This window comes from Brassica napus, chromosome C7 (genome assembly GCF_020379485.1).
Source record: "Brassica napus cultivar Da-Ae chromosome C7, Da-Ae, whole genome shotgun sequence".
Lineage (NCBI taxonomy): Eukaryota > Viridiplantae > Streptophyta > Magnoliopsida > Brassicales > Brassicaceae > Brassica > Brassica napus.
This window is the reverse complement of record NC_063450.1, coordinates 27811024-27837569: the sequence shown is the minus strand read 5'-3', so window position 1 is coordinate 27837569 and position 26546 is coordinate 27811024. Positions and strand designations below refer to the sequence as shown.

The 26546-nt window shown below is 37.5% G+C and overlaps 4 protein-coding genes and 1 pseudogene across 4 annotated transcripts; 3 read left to right on the top strand and 2 right to left on the bottom strand.

Moving 5' to 3' along the window:
* Positions 1–638: 638 nt before the first annotated feature.
* LOC111214474 lies at positions 639–4360 on the bottom strand. Its single transcript, XM_048763833.1, has 9 exons — positions 3722–4360; positions 2621–2894; positions 2339–2453; positions 2133–2257; positions 1925–2006; positions 1721–1832; positions 1480–1643; positions 1277–1397; positions 639–1212 (listed from the first exon to the last, which is right to left on the bottom strand). The coding sequence occupies exons 1-9, from the start codon at positions 3908–3910 to the stop codon at positions 871–873; spliced, it is 1524 nt and encodes a 507-aa protein (XP_048619790.1). The 5' UTR covers positions 3911–4360; the 3' UTR covers positions 639–870.
* A 3356-nt stretch (positions 4361–7716) lies between these two features.
* On the top strand, positions 7717–11695 carry LOC106409602 (synaptotagmin-2). The gene is made up of 12 exons (XM_013850205.3): positions 7717–8598; positions 8928–9026; positions 9121–9171; positions 9270–9393; positions 9493–9611; positions 9692–9793; positions 9863–9937; positions 10026–10102; positions 10182–10428; positions 10533–10883; positions 11140–11274; positions 11362–11695. The coding sequence occupies exons 1-12, from the start codon at positions 8488–8490 to the stop codon at positions 11491–11493; spliced, it is 1623 nt and encodes a 540-aa protein (XP_013705659.1). The 5' UTR covers positions 7717–8487; the 3' UTR covers positions 11494–11695.
* A 2719-nt stretch (positions 11696–14414) lies between these two features.
* Positions 14415–16060, top strand: LOC106409321 (rac-like GTP-binding protein ARAC4). Its single transcript, XM_013849971.3, has 7 exons — positions 14415–14821; positions 14934–15021; positions 15101–15210; positions 15279–15342; positions 15459–15523; positions 15621–15686; positions 15763–16060. Exons 1-7 carry the CDS (start codon positions 14723–14725, stop codon positions 15862–15864), a joined length of 594 nt encoding a protein of 197 aa, XP_013705425.1. The 5' UTR covers positions 14415–14722; the 3' UTR covers positions 15865–16060.
* A 108-nt stretch (positions 16061–16168) lies between these two features.
* Positions 16169–17773, bottom strand: LOC106410719. The gene is made up of 3 exons (XM_013851290.2): positions 17521–17773; positions 16845–17121; positions 16169–16764 (listed from the first exon to the last, which is right to left on the bottom strand). Exons 1-3 carry the CDS (start codon positions 17599–17601, stop codon positions 16283–16285), a joined length of 840 nt encoding a protein of 279 aa, XP_013706744.1. The 5' UTR covers positions 17602–17773; the 3' UTR covers positions 16169–16282.
* A 237-nt stretch (positions 17774–18010) lies between these two features.
* On the top strand, positions 18011–19875 carry LOC106407906 (annotated as a pseudogene).
* The last annotated feature ends 6671 nt before the right edge of the window (positions 19876–26546 follow it).

The window sequence follows — 26546 nt, the reverse complement described above, 5'->3', positions numbered from 1 at the left end:
CTTATATAAAAAATTTGAATTATAATGTTGCTTTGCAACTTTCTATGCCGAATGAGTAGAACTGCCATCCAAACCAACTTGTGGTTAAATATAGTTTGGATATTCATACTCATTGGTAAAAAATAATTATAAACGCTACGGGATGCTTCTAATTTTCTTTTGTTTAAGAGAATCATGCAGGGATTTGGTATTTACCTGACACTTCAATGGGCTGATTATTGGGGAGGCTATCCATACCGGTAAAACAGAGATCCGCACCACCAACTTGTTCCAGACGAATATTGCTTGGAAGTGTAGAAGAAACAGATGAGGTCTTTGTCTTTCTCGAGTCTCCTTCTTTCTAACGCAAGTGAATAATTGGGAGAGTTTGATTTTCTGTCTTTTTTCCTTCCTAAGGATCATAAGTAATATGGGATTATAATGTCCGAAGCAAACTTTCTTAAGGAGAATTTATTACTTTCCTATTTAGCTTGGTTTTAACATAAATATAGGATCATAAGGAATATGGGATTTTAAGAAATTTCATAAATGTAAAATATTCTAAAATCTTCATGCTGTGTGATATGCGTGTGTGATGGCTACGTGGAGTTCAAATTGTGTATGGATTATGGAAATAAATAAGTCTAGCAAGATATTGATGAGGCCAAATCAGTTGGTGTATATAAAGGAATTTAAACATGAAAACAATTGATCTGAGTAAACTATATAGGAAGGATAGTTTAATCGATTAAAATCCAAAGTTTGAAATGAAAAGAAACAAAGCAAAGTGTTGTTAAAAACCAAAATAGTACCAAACTGAAGCAAACTTGCAAAAACCAACATAGTACTTGAAGTTCAATGCAAAGACTTAAGAATTATCGAACTGAATCATTATTTCTCACACCTTGCCCGTTTGACTTTCTCTGGATCAACACTGTCAAACGTTCTCTTACTCTCTTCATCTGCAGAATCTCCACGGCTTTTTGAAGGCCCACACACTTCACTTCCAGTCTGCACTGCTTCCATGGATGTTGCAGCAATAGCGTTATCAACGGAGCCTTTTGTGGGTGATGATGTCTCCGGAGGGAGGATCTTGGTCACAGTGATTGCTCGGGTGTTGCCAGAGAAGTTGTGGTCTGTAACTTTTACACAGAACTTATGGGTCTGTCCGACTATGCTGATCAGAGCTTCCGGGACAGGCACTTCATGGTCAGGACCTTTGTCTTTATTGGCCTTGCATTCAAAAACAGTAATGTGAGTTTCAATCATTTGAGAGTATAAACTGATAGATATATACCTCAAAGTAGCTGCTGACCAACTCAGATGCATGCCTCCCAGTCAACTGAAAACCAGCATCACCAAGCAGGACAAAGAAACCTTGTTCACTGCTGTCATAGACCGAAATCTTTGCACGGTACCTGTTATGTAAGTTTTAGAAGTCAATAATCCAAAAACTATATAAGAGAGAGTGTAATTGATTATCGATGCCAATGAACTTACTGTGCAACTCCAGCTGTGGTATCCTTCACACATCTTGGGTTCGTGCAAATCAATGAATTTGCGCCTTTGGTAGCCTTACTATGACACCCAGTGCATGCAATATAGTACCAAGCAGATCCATGAACCACATCATCAATCGTGGCAGTGCACTCAAAAAAGGCATCCTGCAACAGTTCAAAAGCATTTGATATAAACATAGAAGCGTTTAAAAATTGCATGTAACATTTAGCTTTGTATTTACCTTTGCAGATTCCAGAGTCATGTAGGAGAAGATGTCAGATATGGTCATCGTCTCCCGCTTAGTGACCACCTCTGCACTAACCTGCTTAGCAATCTCTGGGTTCGAGGAGAGCCTAACAATTAATAGAAATCATAAATTCAGTCAATAACTTCAATTTGAATAAATGTGTGCTCAACATAAACTTATATAGACAGTGTTACATACCACGCGAAGTAATCAATTGTTGGTTGCACATCATAGTCCATGAAAACCCGTGTGGGAGACATAGAACTCAGTGCCAGGTTACCTGTAAAATGACGGAAGAAGGATTAAAGATGATAAGAGTGTAAAAGTTAGAAGGCGATTTTAAAGAACAAAACGTTTGTAGAATGTTTAATCAGTCAAACGCGAAACCAAAGGGATAAATAAGTACCTCCGAGACGTTTAGTGTTAACAGCTGTGACCAAAAGAACTGTGGGAGTGTTTTCATAGGACTTAAACTTCTTGCAGAAGTCCGTTGCTGCCTGGTCCCAGAGGTAAAGCTTCATAACAGGTCCTCTGGAAAATAATATCTTAGGGACTTAAGAACCTTATGAACTAAAGAGATATGGTTTATCAAAAAAAGAAGAACACACTTACTCATGTGATTGCACGTGAACCATAATGTGCCGAGTGGTAGCGAGCTTCGCTTCATCAATGGTGGGACGCTCGGTAAGAGCCTGTCCATCAACCAGCTTCATGTGGCCAAGAACATCTATAACATTTATCATCAAGAACATAACTCAGATGTCTAATCATTTAAAAAAAAAGAAACACTTGAACTAATCACATAACTGAACAAAATTCTACAATTCTTTATCAAACAGGAAGATAGGCCAAAACAACATCAAAATATAAATATAGTAAAATTAGAATTCTTACCGTAGAGGTCACCTTTGAGATCACAGTTGGCCTCAAAATCCTCATACGAATGCATCCTGAAACGGTCTTCATCAAAAGGGATTGGAATGTCGTGAAGAACCGACAACTCAGAGTTCCATGCGAAGGACACGGTTGCGATATGATCAGCAACCCGATACATCGGTTTGTTCTTCGATCCGTAGAAGTTGATGAGTTCGTAAACTGAACCTCGCTTCATCTCAGGCAGGTATTTCTTAATACGACCTGGTGGGATGAATCCTTGAATGACAGTTCCCTATTGTCGGAAAAATAATAAGAAAAACACAAAATCAGAATCAAACCTCGGATTTAAACAAATACGATCCCAAACCTTAATAACTAACTAAACAACCATATAAACAAATGACAAAATCAAACTACAAATTCTTATTAACGTTTAAAGAAACGTGAAAGCATAGCTCAAAGTTAAATTAACTTCATTCTAACATTACTAATGAACGCAGACACGAATCGCACGGTCCAGTAACAATTAATATAGTCGGGAAAGAATAACAAAACTAAAAACGTGAAACAAACCTCAAGATTTAAACAAATACAATACCAGGAAAACGCCAAAACCAAATTTTAAAGTTTTTTAATCCTAACTAATTAACCCTAGATTCACCTTCCAAGTTTAAAGAACCGGCAAAATCACTGTTAAAAATTTTTATTAACTAACTAAACACCCATATAAACAAATGACAAAATCAAACTACAAATTCTTATTAACGTTTAAAGAAACGTGAAAGCATAGCTCAAAGTTAAATTAACTCCGTTCTAACATTACTAATGAACGCAGACACGGATCGCACGGTCCAGTAACAATTAATATAGTCGGGAAAGAATAACAAAACTAAAAACGTGAAACAAACCTCAAGATTTAAACAAAAAAAATACCAGGAAAACGTCAAAACCAAATTTTAAAGTTTTTTTATCATAACTAATTAACCCTAGATTCACCTTCCAAGTTTAAAGAACCGGCAAAATCACTGTTAAAAATTTAATTAACTAATCAAACATAACTAATGCACCCTAACACACATCGATCTCAAGGTCTAGGAACTATTTATAGAATTGACGTACCTGCTCGTCGATGAGAAGCATTTCCAGACCAATAAGGGTCTTCTTCACCGGGTTCTGAGCCTCCCAGAAATGGATGAGTCGGAATCGCAACCGGGTTTCATGGGGACCGAGAGAGACATCTCTGAAGAACATCACTGATTCGTCAGACTCGGAAGACGCAGGAGACTTTCCATTTCGTTTCATCGCCATATCTTGAGATCTGAGTTTTTCTAGGGTTTTGCATTCTACGGAGAAGGAAGATCAATTATATAAGAGGAGGAAAAGAGGGAGGTGAAAAGAAATCATAATGAAGGGGTATTGATTGATCGAAACGGAACTATTGATAGCTTAGGATTGAATCGATGGAATCTACGGTTCTCTTTTTGATCGAAGAACACGAAGCGGTAATGGTGAGGAGAAGCTTCTCGTTTAGATGTCGGCTCACCTAAATGATTCTCCTCGCGATACACAAAAAACACAAAGAAGCCCGAATCAAACTTAAAGCCCAAAGAGAAATCAGAAGCCCACGAAATCTCTTACTCGACTTCGGGCAAAAGGCAAACCCGAGTCTGACGTGTAAAAAAAAAAGAACCTGATTGGCCAAATAAAAAATCCGACGTGGATAGCCTGTATGCTCTTCTTATTTTGCTTTTAGTAGTGTTAGATAGTAAAAAATTAGCATTTAACAAACTATAATTGTCTACCTAGTTGAACATACGTCAAGAGCATCCCGCTGATATTCTAGTTTTTTTTTTTTTTTGATAAACCTTATCGGCTGATCCGGTCGGCCCCGGGAGGAACACACTTAGTGCTACAAAATGGACTAGTCCGAAAGCGTATCACACTGTCTGACCCGAGTTTAGAATACCTTTTAACTAATGCCAGGGGATGGACCAATCAACTGTTATGACCCACCATGTAAACCACTTGGACCGAAACTCAAGCCGAGACTGGTCAATGATATTCTAGTTATGATTTGTCAAAGTCCTTTGATAAAAAAAACATGAAAATGATCTTTCACAAACTTACAAGATAGATGATACGAATTTTCTAAATATACTTATTTTATCAGAAAGCATCAATATACACACAGTTCAACAAAAAAAAAGAACCAATACACTTTTGACAACGTAATGCTTTAACTTTTTTTTACTTGTTTTGGGATGATCATGGTTAGGTGTGGTTACTCTTTTCTTTTCATCATTCTGTCTCATATACTATAATATAATACATTGCAGCGTGTTTGGTAGAACTTTGGTTCTGTTTGTTGACTTCCATATTTTCAACCACAGAAATCAAAATTTAATTCAAATTGCATGCACTCAAGAGCACCATTAACCCTCTTAATTTTTTTTTTTTTTTTTTGGTTTTTTCCTGATTTAAAAAAAAAAAAATTTAAAACGAACCAATCGCAGACCACCACGTATCAGTGGAACCCGCGAAACAGCTCAAGCATCGACACTTTTTTCTCTTTCTGTGGTGGAACCCACCTCTAAACACTCCTCTTAGCTCTTATATTAATCCTGCTCTAAGTCCAAACGCAAGCCGTTTTCACATATATTATAATTTATAAAACAAGATGCATATTACATATCGTATATAATATTTATAATCTATCAAGACCACGACCTAGCGTAATTAATAAGTAGCTTTCATGTTAATTATCAAAGAGTCTTTCGGAAAGAGGTATGAACAAAAAATGTAAAGAATTTTAGCAAAAAAATACAAAAACAAAAAATAAAGAAAAGAGGAGAAGCTGCAGAACCACCATTGATCCCAAATTCGAATTTTCTACGAAAAGATATTTATATCTTGCACATGTATTATCAATGGTTGGATCCAAGATCTTACGTTTACAAACTCAGAATTTCCATGTTAAAATAAAAAATAAAAATTCATAACTCCGACTTAATTTATAGTACTTTTAAACTTTTATACATTCTGACCACATATATGTAGTTTATATACTGACTATTCTTATAGTTATAAGATTCGTTTTCGTCATTTTCTTTCCCCCTTATTCGACACTTTTATATTTATGTTGTTAATTAAAGCTCCGATGAATTCTGACCAAGGGTCGACCCACCCTATACGTTGGGATGATCAGGCAAACTTTTCGTCTGAAAGAAAAGTCTCGCAAGTCCAACGTCTAATATGTACTGTATAATCTATTAAGCAAAATATATTTATACACCATTCTTCGCGCGCGCGCGCACACACAAAAGTTCAAGAATATCCTCACATATACTGTACATAGTTGCTAGCTAGGGTTTGCTTACGTGGAATTGCCACGAGAGTGCATTTCTACTTTTGGAGTCGCTTTAGCGAATGACGTGTTCCACTATGGTTATTACTCTTACTTTCTGCACCGACCATATCTAAGGCCACGTACTTCACTTTTATAGACTCCAATACCCTAGTTTTCTAGATCAGCTTTTATTTATGATCGATCATTCGCATTAACAAATATTTAAAATAGCATATTTTTTTAATCGGATGTTCCCGAAGGAACTTGAATAACTGTATACTGTAATAACATTATGTTCGTGTATATGAATCTTTTTCTTTCGAATGTCAATTAAGATCCTCAATTAATCGCCACAAGATCAATATGCATAATGATTTTACTTATAAACAATCCATGATATCGTTCTGCTATCCAACCTATATGGATGTAACCTATAAGATCGTTCTTTATCTCCAGCTAGTATATCGACTATAATATGATGTATCGATGTGAGACATGTGATCAAGAGCAGGTCTGGCCCTGAAAAACCCCAAAAGAATATGGACTGGAAGCTCAACAAAAATAAAGGCTGCCAATGGTATTCAAACCCACTACACTTGCTTAGTTTACTAGCTAGTTTAACCATCTGAGCTACTTAGAACATTTACAAATTGGCTGACGATTATCTATATGTTATTAGCGGCCGGAAGCTGATGCTTCCTTTGCTTCTGTCCAGGGCCGCTACTGATCAAGAGCGAGACAAGTAACATTTTACCTTAATTTCGGACATTTGGATCAAATTTCTATAGACATGTTACATAACATATCACCATTAGTTTTAGTTGCTGATTTTTATTTTTTTTCATCGGTTGGATCGATAAGACATTAAGACCAATTCGTAACGAACTCTATAACGTGGAAAAAAAAACATTATTTAATAGAGTCAACTCCAATAGGAAAGAATGCAAATGTAGACATTTAACTACTTGATTAAAGTCACTTCCCCGGTTTTCAAAGTCACTTCCCCGGTTTTCAATTGGGGACATATATATAAATATAAATAGTTAAACAAGTTGGCTGTATTTATAGATTCTAGACTTCTAGATATAACACATACAGAATATCAAACTGTAAATGTATACTTCATGGTAATTCGTAAACATAACACAAGTAGCTATGTTTATGATACACATTAATGTTTTTTTCTTTTATAAATAAAAGAGAAACTTTGGACTAAATATTAAATGATATACATCTTGGTCGTTACATCAAATACCAATATAAAACATTTTCTAGGGTCCATTTAAGTTGAGATGATTTAACGGAAATAGTTTACCGGGAAGGATTTTCCATCAACGGGCTTGTGCAATTCGGCCTTTGGGGGACACACATTTCATCCAAGCATATATCCCCCCTCTTATCATTTTGAGTTTAATCTAAACAACGTTTTAATTTGTTAAACCCGTTTTAAGTTGTTGTTTTCTTATGTCTTTTTATCCGATTCTTTTTTGTTCATATTGAATGTATACACGAGTATTAATATCATCGTTAGAAGTTAAATATTTTAGCATTATTTTATTTTCCTCTTTTACTTCCTTGTTTAGATCTAATGTATTTACAAGTATTAATATGTATCATCCGAATTCAACAATTTTTAGCTCGTAATCTACATATTAAAAATGAAAAATTCATTTTTACTTTGAAAAGCACTAGTTGATCATATATGCATTATAGAAATAATTTTATGGAATAATATGGTGTTTTCCTTGAAGTTTAATATTAATTATGTTATTTATATTTAAAATTTTATATTTTAATATAATATTTATTTATTAATATTGTTTTAATATCAATATATATGTGCTAGTTATTTATAAAATTTTGATGAATTCAAATTAACTATGACAAATATAGGACCATAACATAAAATATTAATAGTTTTGAAGTTAAGTTTGATGTTTTGCTTTTGGAGTAAATCACTTTTGAACTTCAAATATAGAGTTTTCAAAACTTCAAAATAAAGTGTCTTTCGGAGATGGTTATAGTAGACGGATGTTGATAAGTTTTTCTTTTACGTTCGTTTGGATAAATATCGTGTACTAAAGATCTTTTTTAATAAGAGCATGCTTTTTAGTTGATTAATAAAACAAGAATGTATCTTAACGCTACTAAGAAAACAAGATGGTGGGAAACAAGAAAAGAAAATGTTATACACATTAAAATAGAAGATTAACGACTACGCAAAAAATGGGAAACGAAAAGTCTAAGCAAAGGTTTGATTGAACCAATAAAATCCATCTGAACAAATGGACGTAGTAGAGAGAGTCCGTACATAACGCTCTTGAAAGTTTCTTATTCCACACCGTTTTTTAAGTCTCAAATAAAATTTATCTCAAGTGAATGAAAATAGTAAATATGGTTTTGGGGACTTCACTTTCTCTAACGTAATGCCCCTTCATCAATTGATTTCCTCTTTGTATATTTAATTTCATCGTAGTTCTAAGTAAGAAGAATAGGAAGAGTTTTTATTCCTCTCCAGGAGATTTGAATTTGATGAGAGATGGGAACAATCAGCACAATATTGGGTACGTTTGGTTTCGGATTCGGGACGACGGTCGGGATCGTTATCGGTTACTACTTATTCATCTATCACCAGTCTACTGATGTTCAGGCATCTTTCAATCTTCTTCTCAAATATTTTGTTTAATACATTTCTCAACATGACACCCGACGATTGTTTTCCCGTTAAAATGCGACGAATCTTGCCTATATATATTTGATAATTTTTGCATGCATGAAATTATACGATCACTTTGCTTTATTTTCTTTAAAATGTTGTGTGTGAGTATATTCGATTCTTAAAGTCAAAACAAAATGGGGAAGTTGAATTGGGGATTAATTTTAAAATTGTTAGAAAATTTGAAACTGAGCTCTTTTAACTTCTTACAATGTTCGTATTGGTTAATTTATTTTTATATTATTTGTTCAATCTATGATCAGGATCCTGAGATAAAGCCATTGGTGGAGTTAGATTCAGAGACTATAGCAACAATGTTTCCTGAGATACCTTTGTGGGTGAAAAATCCAGATTTTGATCGTGTATGTTATACTTCCTCTTAGACACTCTTTACTTGAATGATAATATATATGCATGGTCTAAAAAATTGAAAAAAAGTCTCTCTAATCTTTGTAGATTGATTGGCTTAACAAGCTCATTGGCCATATGTGGCCTTATATGAACAAAGTAAAGTCTTCTTCTTCTTCTTCATAGCTTCATGTTTTTTTTTTTTTGCCTCTAGTCCGATCAGTTACTATAAACATTGTTCCCTATAACGTTTTCAGGCTATTTGCAACATGACCAAGTCTATTGCAAAACCAATTATTGCTGAACAAATTCCAAACTACAAAATAGATTCAGTTGAATTTGAAATGCTCACGTTGGGTTCATTACCACCAACTTTCCAAGGTTTTCTCCTAGTGTTATTTAACACTTACAAATAAAAAATCTTGTTCTCAAGATTCTTCTTCCCTTGTTGTTTAATTTGATTCTCACCCTTATTTGCAGGAATGAAAGTTTATGCAACTGATGACAAAGAAATTATCATGGAGTTGTCAGTGAAATGGGCAGGGAACCCTAATATCCTTCTTGCAGCCAAAGCATTTGGGTTCAAAGCTACTGTCCAGGTAAGTTTTTGTTCGCTGCATCTCCAAGAAAAGCCTTTTCATCTTTTGTGATTACTTGCAATGCAAGTTTGTATCATCAGGTGGTTGATTTGCAAGCATTTGCTACTCCAAGGATTACTCTGAAGCCATTGGTCCCATCTTTCCCCTGTTGTGCTAACATATTTGTCTCCCTCATGGATAAGGTCTAATCTAAATGCAGCAAATAACACCTTAATACACATGCAGAGTCTAAAATGTGATTTCTTCAGCAGCCCCAAGTAGACTTTGGACTGAAGTTACTTGGTGCAGACGTAATGGCCATTCCCGGCCTATACCGATTTGTCCTGGTACAATGATTCCTTCCAGTCCAAGCAAACATTCTATTCGGACCTTAAACTCTAAAAGAACCGTTTCTTGATTATTTTCTTATTGTAGGAACTCATTAAAGATCAGGTTGCAAACATGTACCTATGGCCAAAGACTTTGACTGTACAGATAATGGATCCTTCTAAGTAAGTTCTTTTTCTACTTAAAGTCTCACTTCTACTTCTGTTTGAGTATTTGCTAAATCTTGAATCTCATGACATGCAGAGCAATGGAGAAACCTGTTGGGTTGCTTAATGTGAAAGTCATTAAGGCAATAAAGCTTAAGAAGAAAGATCTTCTCGGTGGGTCAGACCCTTATGTGAAACTAACACTCTCTGGTGACAAAGTTCCTGGTAAGAAGACAGTTGTTAAGCACAGCAATCTAAATCCTGAGTGGAATGAAGAGTTCGATTTAGTTGTCAAAGAACCAGAGAGCCAAGAGCTGCAGCTCATTGTTTATGACTGGGAACAGGTAACAACAACAACAATAACTCTCTCTCTCTTTTTTTGCTACTGAGATTCACATTTTTGGTGATCTCTCATTTGCTATCCTTCTATCTTCTTGACCAAACTCAGGTTGGTAAACATGATAAGATAGGAATGAACGTGATTCAACTTAAAGACCTTACTCCAGAGGAGCCAAAGCTCATGACACTTGAGCTTTTAAAATCCATGGAACCAAACGAGCCAGTTAGCGAGAAATCGCGTGGACAGCTTGTTGTTGAAGTGGAGTATAAACCCTTTAAAGAAGATGACATTCCAGAAAACTTAGATGATCCAAATGCAGTAGAGAAAGCACCAGAAGGCACACCTTCTGGTGGTGGGTTACTTGTGGTTATTGTTCATGAAGCTGAAGATTTAGAAGGAAAATATCACACAAACCCTTCTGTTCGTTTGATGTTCAAAGGAGAAGAGCGTAAAACAAAGGTACCAAAAGAAACTTTTAAACTCAAAATCAAAAACTGCAAAGAACATTAATTTTACGGATTTTGCATGGCTCGTTCTAGGCACATTAGGATGAAACATTCGTTTTGGCCCCAAAATTTTTAAAAGCTTATATACAGATTGACATGGTACCCAAATTGTAAAAAAAAAATATTAAGATGAATCTAAAAATGTTTTTGGCCCTTTAATTCTCAAATCCGACCCTAGGTTTTTGATATATATTTGGTTTGATATGCAGCGTGTGAAGAAAAACAGAGAGCCACGATGGGATGAAGATTTTCAATTTCCATTAGATGAGCCTCCCATAAACGATAAGCTACACGTTGAAGTCATCAGTACTACTTCACGAATAGGTTTAAATATGCATCCTAAGGTATAATACAAGATCTTTATAATCGATCTGAAGATGTTCCAGCAAGAACAAGAACTTGACTGAGTGTTTTCTTTTTCTCTATATCAGGAAACTCTTGGATATGTGGTGATAAATCTTGGTGATGTTGTGAGTAATAGGAGAATCAACGATAAGTATCATCTGATTGATTCCAAGAATGGTCGGATTCAAATTGAGCTTCAGTGGAGAACTTCTTCTTGATACCAAAGGTTTGTGTTTCGTTCTCCGAGGGCTGGCTGATGACAGAACACTTTTTTGGTTTCGAGTTCCTTGCTCTGTACGTAACATCTCTAGATTTGTTAACCTATGACTTAATTTTAAGCGTAATGGACCTCATGGAAATTGCTGGGGACAACTTTATTTTTTTATATTAATTAACAGACCCAATAAGCATTCTGATTTAGCCTGCAGCTTCTTGGAAAATGGAGACACCGATTACGTCTAGGGCATCTTCGACCCATAACACTATTTTAGTGTCAAAATTACACTATTTTAGTGTAATTTTAACACTAATTTTTTTTTTATTCTACAACCACAACACCAAACTTTACACTAAAACTATTTTATAAATATTTTATATTTGTCATTTATTTAATTTTCTATTATATTAATAAAATAAGTGAATAGTATTTTAGCGTAGTGAATATTGTCACACCAAATTTGGTGTGAAATTATAGTATTGCACTAAAATAGTGTAATTTTTAGTATTTGGTTAGAGAAGGTTTTGGTGTCTTTTTTTGACAACGAAAGATTATTCTATTACTCAAACTTGAGGTGTCTGGGTAACGAGACGGAAATAGAACAACCAATAAATAAAGCTCTCTTTGGAAAGATTTTACAATCCTAGCTAAAGAGTCTGAAAGCTGATTTTGCGCTCGTGGAATATGAGTAATATTGAAGCCAGGGAAGCATATCTGCAGATTCTCTATCCTCTCAAATTCTGTCGCAAAACTTGGTCAAGCATGGGGCTCCTTAATCATGGTGATCAAATCCTTTCAGTCCGTTTCGAAGCTTTGACATGTCGGATACTGAAGCATACTCTCCATCGCCCATCTCAGTGCTTCCACTTCTGAATGCAGGGCAGACTCTCGTCGAATATAATTCTGTGTCTCCATAAGTTGAACCTTCTCCAAGTTGTCCATCCAAACTCATCCACACCCGCTGAACTGTGTTGTAGATGTCCATGGCTCGTCTATCATACAAATATTACCCAAGCTTAAGACTTGAGCTTCGTCAATACTATGGTCTTGTTGAGTTGATGGCACCATCTCGTTTGCATTGAACCAGGCTTGACACTCACTTTCTGCATAGCGAACTAGCTCCAAAGGATCTCTGTCTATTCCCCTAAAAAGTTTATCATTTTTGACTACCAGATTATCTAGGGATAAAGATCTCTGTCTAAATATGGCTCGACAATGTTGTTATTTCTCCAGAAGAGATAATCCATATTAGCATAGATACTCGGGACATGGAAGATATTTGGGCTCGTTGGCGTCACTGATAAGGCCCAAACTTGTAGAGCTGATGGGCATTCAAAAATTGCATGAGTAACAAATTCTTCTGGTTCTCCACATCGTGGGCAATAGTTATCGCATCTCATGTTACGCGTTATCAGGTTATTTGTTACTGCCACATGACCTATTATCAATTGCCATATAAAATGACATATCTTCCGTGGGGCTTTTATCGTCCAAGTAAAGGCTTGAAGCTTTGTTATACTGGGCTCCAGTACTTCTTTCTCATCCCCAGCCTTCAAAAAATTACGAGCTACCCAATATCCTGATTAAACCGTGTACTAGCCATTCTTAGTGTAGTTCCAATAGAATGTGTCGCGGCGATGAGCTGAGCTTATGGCCAAACTCTTTATGAAAGGTATATCTTCAGGGGAAACATAGTCTTCCACTAACCCAACATCTCATTCATGATTAATAAGGTTATTGACTCTCATGTTCAGATGCAAAACTGGAGCTAAGGAACGAACCAACCTAGCTGGTATTGTAGGGATCCAAAAATCTGGAAAAAGTTTTGGTGTCAAAATCACACTAAAATAGAATTTTAGTATTGGGTTGGAAATGATATTAGTGTCGTAGATTTTTTTTCGTTTATGATTTCCATCATTATGGTTATTAATTCAATGATAATATTTTCAAATATAATAGTTGAGTTTGAGTTAGTTAATAAAGAAAAGTGGGATGGTTAATTACTGGTTGGTGAATAGTCGGTAGGAATGGTAGGCATGTGTAGTAATCTTAACTTCTCAGATATAATGATTTGGTGAACTTCATATCTTTCCCACTTTCTCGTTTATTCTCTTTGTTTAATTCCACAATCACTTCCTATAATCTCTGAGTTGCAAAATTCATTCTATCTCCGCACATGCATGCATACAATCAGTTTCAAAGAATGAGTGGTTTAAACAAACAAATATTATTATTATACGAATGTTTGGAAATACAAATTACATTTTCCAAATATTCAAGACTCTTTCTTTGTTAGCAAATATAGACTTTTTGTAACACAATGTGAATGGATTGATCATAGTTAAAAGTCAATAGACATACTACTAACTATGATTCATGAAATTTAACAACGAAGCTACCAACTGGTGTGATTATGATTCTGTGATGGGACACTCAGTGACGTGGTGGATCGTTTTTTGTTTGGTTTACTTAGAATTGGGCACGTCCCTTTGGACTTTCGTCGCCTATGTTTCCTAATCCGTAGGTAACTGATGAGGAAAATCAAGAGAAGAAAGAAAGAAATTTGATATTTCGGAATCGTGCCGTAACACTATGTGGCACGTTCTTGATGATGATGATATTTGCCAAATCCGATGTGCCTCTCCATATTTTGCTATACTATAGTTATAAACTTATAGAACTAAACCATAAAGTCTCTCGTACGTAATTTTATATTATTTGATTTTTTTTTTTTTTTGCAATATTATGAACTCTGTAGACTGTAGTAAATGTATTTAATATAAACACATTTGTGACATTTGCATTTTTCTTGTTTTCATAAAACCAACAGATAGATCCTTCCTCTCATTCAGAATTCAAATCCGCGAAAATAAAGAAAGGAAGAAAAAGAGATTTTCAAAATTTGATAATAAAAAATACGTGTTGAATAAATAAATAAAAAGTATTATAGGGGAGGTGGGAGCTGTAACATAGTTGTATTGATGCCCTTTTTCAAAAAAAAAAAAAAAACATAGTTGTATTGAAGAAGAATCATCTCAAAGTCATGAATCAACCGCCACATTAAGCATCTTCCATCCTTCCTTCTCTGCTATTTTTTTTTTTTGGTGGCTTCTCAAATTCACAAGCTTACGACTTCGATTCTAGTTGGAGTGCGATACATATAGGCTTTGGTTACTAGGAATGATTTGAGGAATAAGCACGAAAAACGGAATTCTTACGATCCGACGGAGATGAGCGCGTCAAGGTTCATAAAGTGTGTTACGGTCGGAGATGGTGCTGTCGGAAAAACCTGCATGCTCATTTCTTACACCAGCAACACTTTCCCAACTGTAATTTCAACTTATATCTTTGTTTTTCTAATTTATTTATTGCCAAATCATTGAACATGGAACCTCGTGAGGACGATCTAACATAAAATCTATGAACTGGTGAATCTCTCAGGACTATGTTCCAACCGTTTTCGACAACTTCAGTGCTAATGTGGTTGTAGATGGCAACACTGTCAATCTTGGCTTGTGGGACACAGCCGGTTAGTAACAAATCTTTCTTCTTGAAACCGGTTTCACTGTTTTGGAACATTCGGTCTTGACTTGGTTTTTTGAAAACAGGTCAAGAAGACTACAACAGGTTAAGACCTCTGAGTTACCGTGGCGCTGATGTTTTCCTTCTTGCCTTCTCTCTCATCAGCAAGGCTAGCTACGAGAATATCGCCAAGAAGGTTTTGACTCTTCTATATAACTTATGATGAGTATAAAAAGTCTAATTTGATTTTGTTATCTCTCTCAGTGGATTCCGGAGCTCAGGCATTATGCTCCTGGTGTTCCCATTATCCTCGTTGGTACAAAACTTGGTATCCAACACTCTTTCCTTCTTGAACTCTCATCATGCTATCTTTGGTCATCTTCGTAGCTTTTTACAAAGTTTTGTATGGCCATGTGAGATTGTGAATTATTTTGGGATTTGCAGATCTTCGAGATGACAAGCAATTCTTCATAGATCATCCAGGTGCAGTTCCTATTACTACAAACCAGGTAGTTGATTTTTTGTAATATGGGTGTATGGTTGTTATTAGTCTCCCCATTGATGATCACTTTGTGATGAAACATGGTTCTATCGTTGTTAATGCAGGGAGAGGAACTGAAGAAACTGATTGGCTCTGCTGTCTACATTGAATGTAGTTCAAAGACTCAGCAGGTAGATATAAAAATATTGCTTGTACTGCTTCTTATTATTTGCGTACTATGAGGCTGAAGTTTGTTGGATTCTACAGAATGTGAAGGCAGTGTTTGATGCAGCCATAAAAGTGGTTCTTCAGCCACCAAAGCAGAAGAAGACTAAGAAAAAGAACAAGAACCGTTGTGCCTTCTTGTGATTATAATATATGACAATTCCGATACTGAAGGGAGACATTTCGAGTTAGCTTTTTGTATAGTTGCTTAAATCAAAGCTGTGTGTTGTTGTATCTTTTGAGTTCAAAGTGTGTACTAACTACTCTTTGCTATATGGGATCATTCTGTATTGACATACGAGTCTAATTAATATGGCAATATTTTTGTTTATGCTTTCAAGCTGTTTGTATATGCAAGTGATTTGGTTGAGATATGATATGAACCATCTCGTGCTGTCAGATCGAAACTATAACTTCGTAGGCCACAAGTAATAGTACAAGATTAGAGTCAGAGATCAGTCAAAGTATTATTGATACTTGTGTTTGTTACAATCAGTGGAACTGTACAAGCTAAGGCCCAAGGCTAAAGCTGAGAAAGAACAAAACAATTTTGGGGGCAGGCCTAAAACAGGACTGTGTATGGCAATGAAAAAATCTCCACTTCAGGCAAATACTGGGGTCTAGGGAAACATGAATCTCCAGACTTCTGCATGTTGCTAACCATGTCTTCATTCATACAAGACTTGTCAGGAGCCTTCTTTTGCGGCCTCGCACCAAGAAGCCAGTCATCACTGCTGTTATCATCTTCCTCCATAGAAATGCAGGGAAGAACCGGTTCATCAAACAACGAACTGTACCGAGATTCTTTGCTAATCTTATGCTTCCTTTTACTCTTTGACTCGGAAGGAATTGCAGTCTTTCGACTCGCAAGAGAAGTTGAAAGCAGATTCTCATCATGGGCTGAGACATAAGTTGATGTTTCTATGTGTCCATCAGTCCCTGACGTGGAGCAAACAGGATCCTCTCGAGGAAAAACAGCCTCAGCTTCTTTAGGTTTCTTGAAGACAAATCGTATCCGTAGAGGCTTACCAACTACAGGGGTAGCTGCAAATGAACAAAACACCATTTATTACACAAGGGAAAACATTTAAACCAATATTATTACAAAGAATTCAGAAACAAACCTTTGATGTCACTCTCAACAGCGGGAGAAGCTTCCCTTCTTCTCTTCCTACTGTTCTGGCTACCATCAGATAAATAACCAACATGGTGATGTTGCTCATGCTCTTCCGTCAAACAACTCTTCTCAAGCTGTTCAGATTCATCACACACTTGCTTGGTCGGTAGATACAGCTGTTCAACGGATTTCACATTCTTATGTTTCTTTTCTTTCTTCCTCTCCTCCTTCTCTTTCTCTTTGCGGTGAACCTTGTTAGAAGGTACTACTTGTCTTTCGATGATCTTTATAATCCATTTAGAATAAAGGATTTAGACTAATTGCGAAGTATCATAGGGAAACAACCATATAAGTGGGGGGTACATCACATCACTCAGAATAACAAAATAATAGTCAAATCATACATCTACAACACGTCTCTATGGTTGACTATGGCTTCGGACCAAACCAAACAACATACATGCTTACACGATATCGTTCGATTGTGACATTGATATGTATTAATAAAAACAATATGCAATTCATGAAAGATTAATTTCACAGATCCATAGTCAAATATTCTAACAAATAAAACAGTAAGGCATAATCATTTTTAATCAATAATTAACATATATGCATCAAGAAATTAGGATATTTAATGTTCAGACGAAGGAACGCACAGAACTGAGTGCTGGACGAACTACCTTAGTCGATTCGACCAGGTTCTGACCGTTCGCCCAGTTCCTTGCATACACAGGCGGTGGAGATGTGAAATATCGCGACATCGTTATATCTATTCGATTAAACAGCGAAATGAATCTGAATCCAAATCGAACAGAGAGACGGAGACGAAAACCCTATCCTTTTTTTTGTTTTTCTCGATTTGAATTTGAGAGAGAGAGAGAGAGAGGAATAATTGGATGAGAAAAAAATGGGGAGGGTAAGGTCTATATTTAAAGACGCGTGATCCGCCGTATAAGCCTATGCTTACGTTTGCGGGGAGAGGGAATAATTGCGAAAATGAAAACCCTAATCGTTAGATATCTTTTTCTTAAGGGCTACTTTCGTCTCTTCCCACAATCTCCGCGTAAACTCGGTCCTAGATTGCTACGTCATCTGAAATACCCTTCCTACTCCTATCTTTCTCTTGTTATTGGGCTTAATCTAATTTAAGGCCCAATTGAATATGGATTAATGAGTCTTGTCCCTAAAATCTTCTACGGGCGTATCCACCACGTGTATTATCCTCCCTTCGATCAGCATCAGACCTCTTTCTTCTGCACCCGCGCCTAACCCTAACCCCCCCGCAGTACTCATCCTCTCTGTACTCCGCACCTCCTTACACTGGCGGAGGATCTTCCATCCCTCCTTCGTATGAAAAGCCATACGACAAGGGAGGAGCAGATCGGAAAACGATCTGAGAGCGGAGGTTACCCCCCCTTCTTTCGATGATTCATACGGAGATGGAGTCTTTGCTTACTCGGGAGGCGCCCAAGTCATCGAATTCGACTTTGTTTGATGATTATGGAAGATCCATTAGCCTTTCTTCAGGTAGAGACTCCTCTCTGCTAAGATCATCAGAGCTGTCCCCAAGGCTGATGTGCAGGAAGGTGTCCAAAAGTTTTGTGTCAAGTTGTTGGCGGAGACCTACGGACAGACCACAACTGATGTTCTTTGTCAGGTAGACGGTTCTGCTCTTGAGTAAAGGCTGTTGCTTTTTAGTTAATGGGGTGTCTGTTTTGTGGTAGCAGATTGGTTTGGATGGCCTTCGTATGCTTGATCCAAGTACTAGCCGAACTTTGAGGATATATACATTACGAGATGCGAAGTAAGAAATTAAGCTACCTTCTTTAGTGTTGCTATTTGAATGAATGAGAGACTCTTATATATGTTTCTTTTCTATCCAGAAACTAGATTCTTCTATTATAGCTTTTTGGTCTTAAGACTCCGGTGAATATTGAAGCTAAACGTATCAGACTGCAATCAAATAGTTACACCACCAACACACCTCTTGACACTGTGACAGCTGCAATGTTTCAGGTTCCTAGACATGCATGTTTTGTGTCATTATGCTTTCTGCTTGTTTATGCATTATATATTTTATGATGGTGGGTTTTAGGCCAAGGAGATTTGGGGAAGTAGTAGGCCTCCCGTCTCGGCAAAGCTGGTCGAACAATCTACTGAGAAGAAGAAAGGATAGAGTGATTGGATGAACATTATAAAGTCTGTAAATGAGGAGAAAGATCATTGGGTAGGGTTTTCTCGTTTCTTTTTGAAATAAAAACATCAACCATTCTCATCTTTCGCGCTTAGGTATTTGGTTGTTCTCACTTCATTTGTATCTGGGTTCAGGTTCCTGATGAAGCTGTTTCGAAGTGTACATTATGTGGTTCAGATTTCGGTGCATTCAATCTAAGGGTATTGTTTCTCCCCCCGATCTTCTAATCTGGAATTAAGTGCCATGTTGGGACTGACAAACCTTATGGACTATTTTTATCTCAGCATCACTGCAGAAACTGTGGTGACGTGTTCTGTGACAAGTGTACTCAAGGTAGGATTGCTCTCAGCCTCTCACTGCAGAGGAGAATGCTCCCCAAATCCGTGTCTTCGACCGGTGCATGGTATGCTCTACTCATTTTTTTCCTTAAGTTGAGGAACGATGTTCCATGGATTTGTGAGGACTGTGGTTGGCTGTTATAGTTAAAAAGTAAATTTGGACTGATGAACTTGTTATGTCAGAGTAGTCCTTTTAAGTTCAATAAGTGATGTTACTTAATATGAACCTGCAGGCAGAAGTGTCGCAAAGGTTGAGTTATGCCAAGGAATCTGCTAGCAGGAATGTGAGCGTGCAGAGCTATGGGGACCTCGCTAGAAAGTTACTGGTTAACTTAATAATCTCGAGATTTTTTTATTGAACTTGACGAGTATGAATTGGAGTTTATATAATTGGTTTCTGATTTTGTGGATATGTTTGCCACATGAGGAACTGGAGAAGAACCGCAGGTCTCCGTCATGTGGTAATTCACAATGTTTAATATAGTTCATTGTTTTGATGTTGATTTTTCGAGTCAGTAAAAACGGGGCGGTCCTCATAGATATAATCACTCGTGTCAGTGTGTATGATCATCTTGCAAATACATTAACGAAATAGCTAGATAAATGGTTGATAATCTTACCATGGATCTATGAGATCTCTTCATTTGACATAATAGTAGGTGTTGGGGTCAAAATCGGTCACGAAGGAATCAATGTCTGAGAGTCCATTGTTGGGGTCGAAAACGGTTACGACGAAGTTAACGTCCAAATCCCCGCAGAATACAAGTATGTATTTACGAAACAAATCATGCTCGGTCAAGAAAACGTCGCAACGTATGTTACCGAGATAAAGCTTCGTTCGAATTCTATTTAGATCAAACATAAGCCATTGGAAACATACCCAGACCAGCTACGGATAAGTCCGAGTATGACGATCAGAACACAGATGAACCAAGCTCGGTCATTACGCAACTACCGCACATGCACGCTGTCTGGTCGCTACGTAGCGACCGAGCTTGGCTCGAGCTCGGTCGCTACATAGCGACCGAGCGGGACGTAGCGACTGAGCGTCTGTTCCGCTCGGTCGCTACGTAGCGACCGAGCTCTTCCGAAACGTTGATACGACATTAGTCCATGCATTCTCGTCTACCCTTCGATGCTATCTCCCGAAGACCGTAGCGAACCCATTTCATGTTTCCCGCCATTCTAAGTCATCGATCAAACTTTACGGTAAAAACCGCAGAAAGTTCGTTCTTTATCGAAAGAAGTCGTAATAAACGCTTCGAGTCAGAAGACGGCCCAAAGGGACCTAAGACATTACTCGAGGTCCAACTTACGATTTCTTAACTAACAGCCCGTAAGCCGCATGACGGTTTACGCTTGGTTCGCAAGGAAAGATAAATGTTAAGTTTCCGCGGATAAATACGAAATTTTGAAGATAATTACGAAGATCGGAAAAAATGAAATATCTTCATTTTTATGCTATGACGGCTTAAGGGCAGAAGAGGAAAAGCGTAAACCGACATAGGAGCCAGTATATAAGGAGTCCTAGGCGAGAGGCATGGAGAAGGATTTTTCTCAGAGCAAACTTAGCACTTAGGGCAGTTAGGCAATTTTCCGTTTTTGTTATTCGAGCTGCGACTCAATTAGGTTTAGCCGCCTTAGGATGACATATATTATCAGTTAAACGTATGAGATTTGATCATTTGTTATTGAATTGTGTTTGATTACAATGAAATAAGTTGTTGGTCGTGTCTCATGTGGGTGTTGCTTCCCCTTTGTGTGTGTATATGAAAGTCTTTCGAGTGATGAATAGTCTCGTTTCTCTCTGATGACTGATTGTTTGTTTAAATGTCTGACCATTTAGATGCTCCGAGAGATATAAATTAAACATTATGATTTCATTGTGTTCATGTGAAAGCTAGATATAAAGTGGGAAACTTGGCCTTTTCTATGGTTCTATAGTATAACATTTATATATCTATACGAGCTGATCCTTAGTGTACTGCATATATTTTGCTACTTATTGATGATTATGGCCACCATGTCACCATTGAAATGAATAAAGTGCAACGTAGAGTCCATAACTCTGACGACGACAACAACGACAACAACAAAAGTCTACAACACCCATTTATAGTTTTATACTGTGGCCTTTAGAGGCAAAATGACCAAATCAAACCTAATCGATTATATATGTTTGATTGTTTCAAATTTAGCATTTTGAGTTTGCAACTCAAGGATAAACGTTTTAACGCAACATATCTAAACTAATTTGGTTTCACGTTTGTACCATCTTCCTCTTTTTTTTTTTGTCACAGAAATTTCATTAAAGTAGAAAAGAGAGAGGCCCAAAAACGATGGCCCAACCCCAAGAGTTCAATACAAAGAAGAAAATGCATGTAAAGTCTGCTTAGCTATAATGTAGGCAATCAAGTTTTCAAATCGAGAGATGTGAGAAAACACGATTGTTGCAAAGCCAGAGGAGATCGAACGGATGTCAGAGACGATGCCAATGATTTCTTTGGACTGACTGTTACCGGAAATAGCTCTGATGAGCGTTGAATTGACCCGGGAGACTATGTGAATCTCAAACATTCCAGAGAGCAAATTGGTCGGTGGGCTAGATAGTGGAGCGGTTGATGCTATCGCTGATTCCATCAGTGTATTTGAAGCTAGAACCGGCCATGGAGACTTGATTTCCTTAACCTGAGATAAGAACCCGAACAGACTTGATGGGCAACCCGTTTTTGAGTTCACGCATTGACTCCATCTTCCAACATTACCGTGTTGGAGCCAGAGAGTTACGGAAACCAAACAAAAACACATTTCATCAGGCTGTATCAAGCTAAGCGTGAGAGATAAATTCCAGGAGGTCCATGTGTGGCTGAGTTCAGCTTGGAATGGTTGGTTTGCTGTGGATGAGGAGACAGGGTAGAGCAGTGACAGCGAGCTGAGACCACGTACGCCGGAATCCCATGTTCAATATGCTCGGACCTTTTGAAAAACCGCATAGATGATACCGGAGTTGCAGGGATTGAACAGAAAGAACACCTTTGAGTTAGATTTATAGAGGCTGAGAAAATTTCAGATTCTGTTGGAGGTGATGAAAAGCTCTTGGCTATATTCAAAGGAGGGGTGGGAGCTGAGGCCAAACTGAGAACAAGGGCTCAGACATTACCGTATCGAGACCCGCAGCTCTCATTGGACCCTAAACTGAACCGCAATCCTATTATTAAAATTTGAAAGCCCATACATAGAGGTCTGATGAAAATCTATCAGTGAAGGTTCTTGGCCAAAAGCACCGGTGAATAGACGAGACGTAGATCTGGTTGGTGAAGCTCAACAAACGGCGGAGATGGCGGTTGCTCTGTCTCACGGTGAGTAGACCTGTGACGTTGGAGGAGAGGGATCTCGGGAACTCTAAACGCAAGCTCGAGGTGGGTGAGAAGCGGTGGAGCAGCAGTGGAGGGGCTTCACAAGTAGATGGTGGAGCTTCCGGATTGTGAAGGAGGGACTCGATCCGGTGGGTCCGGAGGCTCCGAAGGTGGACGGGGGTTGAGGTCTATGAGACGGGAGGTTCGCCAAGGAGAAGATCCTGGTTTGAGCTTCGAGCGTTGAGTCATCGGTGTTGGGAGAGAAGATGGGGAGATGACCATCGGAGCAAACTCAGGAACGGCACGGAAGAGGAGGGGAAAACGCACACTTCAGAAGAAGGAGCAGTCACCGGAGAAGATGCCGGAGGGGGAGCTCATCCTGTAGTTGCGGCTAGGCCTGGGCATTTCGGATATCGGTTCGGTTCGGTTTGGGTATTTCAGGTTTCGGGTAGTTCAGATAGGGGCTAGAGGATTCATTTAGTACTTGACCTATTTTTCGGTTCGGTTCAGATAGTTTCAGGTTCGGTTCGGATAGTTTCGGGTTCGGTTCAGATAGTTTCGGGTTCGGTTCAGATAGTAAATGTAGGAACCAGAAAAAATTCGGTTCTCATTTGGATCCGGTTCGGGTTCGGATAGTTCGGGTAATTCGGATAATTTGGATAAAATATCGGTTATTTAGGGTAAAATATCAAATAATTATGATGATTTAGATAAAAAATTTGGATATTTCGGATTACTTTGGATATTTCTGATAAAACTATCCAGATAGTTTCAGATACTATCGGGTAGTTTGGATACTTTATAATAATTTAGTTATCCTCAACTATTTTCAGATTCTTTTAATAGAGTTTTAAATTAAAATTATATATTTAGTGATGTTATATGTATATATAATTAATATTTTTATATATTCGGGTACCCGTTCGGTTATCAGTTCGGTTCCGGTTCGGTTCGGTTATTTCGGATATAAAAATATAGGAACCGCTCGGATATTTGAGGGTATTGGTCCGGTTTCGGTTTCGGGTATTTCGGTTCGGTTCGGTTCCGGTTCGATTCTTCGGTTCCGGTTATTTTGTCCAGGCCTAGTTGCGGCCGTCTTGGTCTTCGTGCCAGAGAGAGGGCGAACTCAAACTTTGGATTTTTTACCATCTTCCTTTCTTGTATCATATTATGTGCAGTTGTACTACAGTCATGACTCACGTCTATAACATGCGTGCTAGAAATGGGGTAAATAGAATTCTCAAAGTATTATAAAACTTCAACAAACCCAGTATTCTTTTCGATACTTCTTCTTCCTCGAGCTCATGTTTGTGTGATCACTTGTTATTTTCGATACTTCTTCCTAGCTCGAGCCCGTGTTTTTGTGATATCTTGTTCGAGTTGTTATAAATAATAGGGAAGTTTACTCAAATATACAATATTTTAGGACAATTGACTAGAACCATACAGATCTTTTTTTTATTAGTGGCATTTTTTAAATACCAAGCGTGCCTTTTTTTTACGCTTTCAGAAAAAACGTATTTACAAGAATGCCATTACTTTTCGCTGCCCCGTAAGCAAAAACCCGGCGCCACGTAGGAATTCGGTTCCGTGTTTTCATTAAGTCAGCCGTAAATCACTACATACGTTGTTACAGCTGATTTATTGCTACGTGTCGGCTGAATTAATAAACACGGTTGACTTAAGAGGAAAATGCTGATTTAAGAACATAAGTCAGCCGCCCGGTACGGCTGATTTACAGAAATGTGGCTGATTTATGGGATAACGGCTGACTTACAGACACAAGTTACGGCTGACTTATACATCGACGGTTTGATTACTGGAATATTCAGCTGAGTTGTAGTTAAGACACGGCTGAGTTATGTTTCCGCGGCTGAGTTAATGAATATCGACTGACTGAGTTATTTATTTTACGGCTGACTAATGGGATGTTGTTACAGCTGAGTTTATATTTAATCTGCCGTAATAGGATGGATTAACATTAAACTCAGCTTCTTTACGGCTGACTTATTAGCGAAAGATTAATTACTAGAATATCATTCGTTTGACGGCTGATTTATGTGACGATACTGCTGATTTATGGTTTTTCATCCTAATTACGGCTGATTTCGGATCAAAAGATTAATTTTTGAACTAGTATCCACGGTTCGGCTGACTTACATTGTACATGAGGGCTGATTTACATAGGCTGAATTATATTTTCGTTTGTCGGCTGATTAACTAATTTTCCATGTCATCCGCCATGTCATCAACTCGGATTTGCTATGTCACTGCTAACGAACTACTTTACAACTAGGTTTGTGTGTGTTCATCTTTTTATTCATCTTCTTTATCTATCTATCTATCTTCTTCATCTTATTCTTCATCTTTCTCAGAGATCTAATGGATCCGGTAATTATTGTTTTCTGGTAACTGGATTAAGAAAAACAGATATGTATTCAACGCCGACAGTAGATGGTGTAAAGTTCTGTATTTAGATGAGAAAACAAAACATGAAGAATTCGCAAAGTCTGTACTCGATGATTACGGATTAAATGAATTGAGGCTGAGTTTTATGTATGGGTTTATGTTCTTTGCTATGCCATTATGTATGTAGAACAACATATTTATGTATGGGTTTATGTTAATGGTTTCGGCTGAGTTTTCGTTTAATTATGGCTGAGTAATCATTTAATTATGTCTGAGTTATCATTTAATTAAGTCTGAGATATTATCGTCTCGATGTTATAAAGGCCTCGATATTAGTTCTGAGCCGTATTTTCCACACTTCTGAAGCGCCATAATTAATTATCAACATGGTCAAATCAAGAAAGACGAAACGTCCCATTAAACGTTTAAATCAGTTTTTAAATACTAAAGTAATAAAAGGCCTCGATATTAGTTCTTAGCCGTATTTTCCACACTTTTGACATATTTTCCACACTGAGCCGTCCCATTAATATTAACGGCTGAGTTAAATAATAAAGTATTACCATCTCGATCTCTATGAAGGCCTCGATGTTATATTAACCAACATGGCTAAGTTATATCAACCATCATTGCTTAGTTATATTAACGTTATATTAATGGATTATTTTCTGATTCTTGAATTGCTTGAAGAGATTCCGGCGTTAGTGGTTGAACGTGTGGCCGGTAACTCCTTCCAAGATCTCTATGGCCTCAGAGCATCGTGCAAGTTGATCAAGGCGTTAGCAGATCGGCGTAGTGTATGCCATTTTTACGATGTATTATCCGTTCCCTGTGGACATAATATGCCTGCTGAGTTGTTGAAAACATGCTACGCGGAGAGAAATCCAAGCACACTTTATATGAAGGGTGTACAGTTTTTCTTCACATTTAACATTCAGGAAGAAGGACTTGCTTTCATGAAGCTTGCAGCGAATGAAGGATATGAGCGTGCTGTGTATACATACGCAATGACTAGAAATTTTTTTTGGGGTGATGAGGAGTATTTTGCTCGTTTTACAAGGGAATCAGTTGATAGGATCGGGAAACTAGTTCGATCTCTAAAATGGGCATGGGGTTCTCTTCACGGTTACGAGTTTCGGGCAAAGAAGGACGAGTTCATTTCAACCATTGTTCCTTCGTTCTATAGTTGCCAATGTGTTCCTGTTTTGGAGCGAGATTGGGTCTTGTGGTTCGTTGAAAACAGTAAGGGTGACAAAATGTGTAACCGCTGTTTCTGGATCAAAGAGGTGGGGCTCTTCTTCCGTGAGTTTGAACCGATGAGCGTGATTAGGGACACAAGGGAGTGGTGAAGATGTATTGTATTGAATCTTATCTTTTTTTAATGTACTTTGTTATGACATTATTATGGC

Coding starts and splice junctions, on each gene's coding strand:
- LOC106409602 (XM_013850205.3), top strand. CDS start 8,488: ATGGGAACAATCAGCACAATATTGGGTACGTTTGGTTTCGGATTCGGG. Junction 9,172..9,269: donor TGTGGCCTTATATGAACAAA/GTAAAGTCTTCT, acceptor TAACGTTTTCAG/GCTATTTGCAACATGACCAA. Junction 9,394..9,492: donor ATTACCACCAACTTTCCAAG/GTTTTCTCCTAG, acceptor CCTTATTTGCAG/GAATGAAAGTTTATGCAACT.
- LOC106409321 (XM_013849971.3), top strand. CDS start 14,723: ATGAGCGCGTCAAGGTTCATAAAGTGTGTTACGGTCGGAGATGGTGCT. Junction 15,524..15,620: donor TTCCTATTACTACAAACCAG/GTAGTTGATTTT, acceptor TTGTTAATGCAG/GGAGAGGAACTGAAGAAACT. Junction 15,687..15,762: donor GTAGTTCAAAGACTCAGCAG/GTAGATATAAAA, acceptor TGGATTCTACAG/AATGTGAAGGCAGTGTTTGA.
- LOC106410719 (XM_013851290.2), bottom strand. CDS start 17,601: ATGTCGCGATATTTCACATCTCCACCGCCTGTGTATGCAAGGAACTGG. Junction 17,122..17,520: donor ACCTGGTCGAATCGACTAAG/GTAGTTCGTCCA, acceptor TGGATTATAAAG/ATCATCGAAAGACAAGTAGT. Junction 16,765..16,844: donor TGTTGAGAGTGACATCAAAG/GTTTGTTTCTGA, acceptor GTTCATTTGCAG/CTACCCCTGTAGTTGGTAAG.
- LOC111214474 (XM_048763833.1), bottom strand. CDS start 3,910: ATGGCGATGAAACGAAATGGAAAGTCTCCTGCGTCTTCCGAGTCTGAC. Junction 1,644..1,720: donor TGACTCTGGAATCTGCAAAG/GTAAATACAAAG, acceptor GAACTGTTGCAG/GATGCCTTTTTTGAGTGCAC. Junction 1,398..1,479: donor ACCACAGCTGGAGTTGCACA/GTAAGTTCATTG, acceptor CTTACATAACAG/GTACCGTGCAAAGATTTCGG.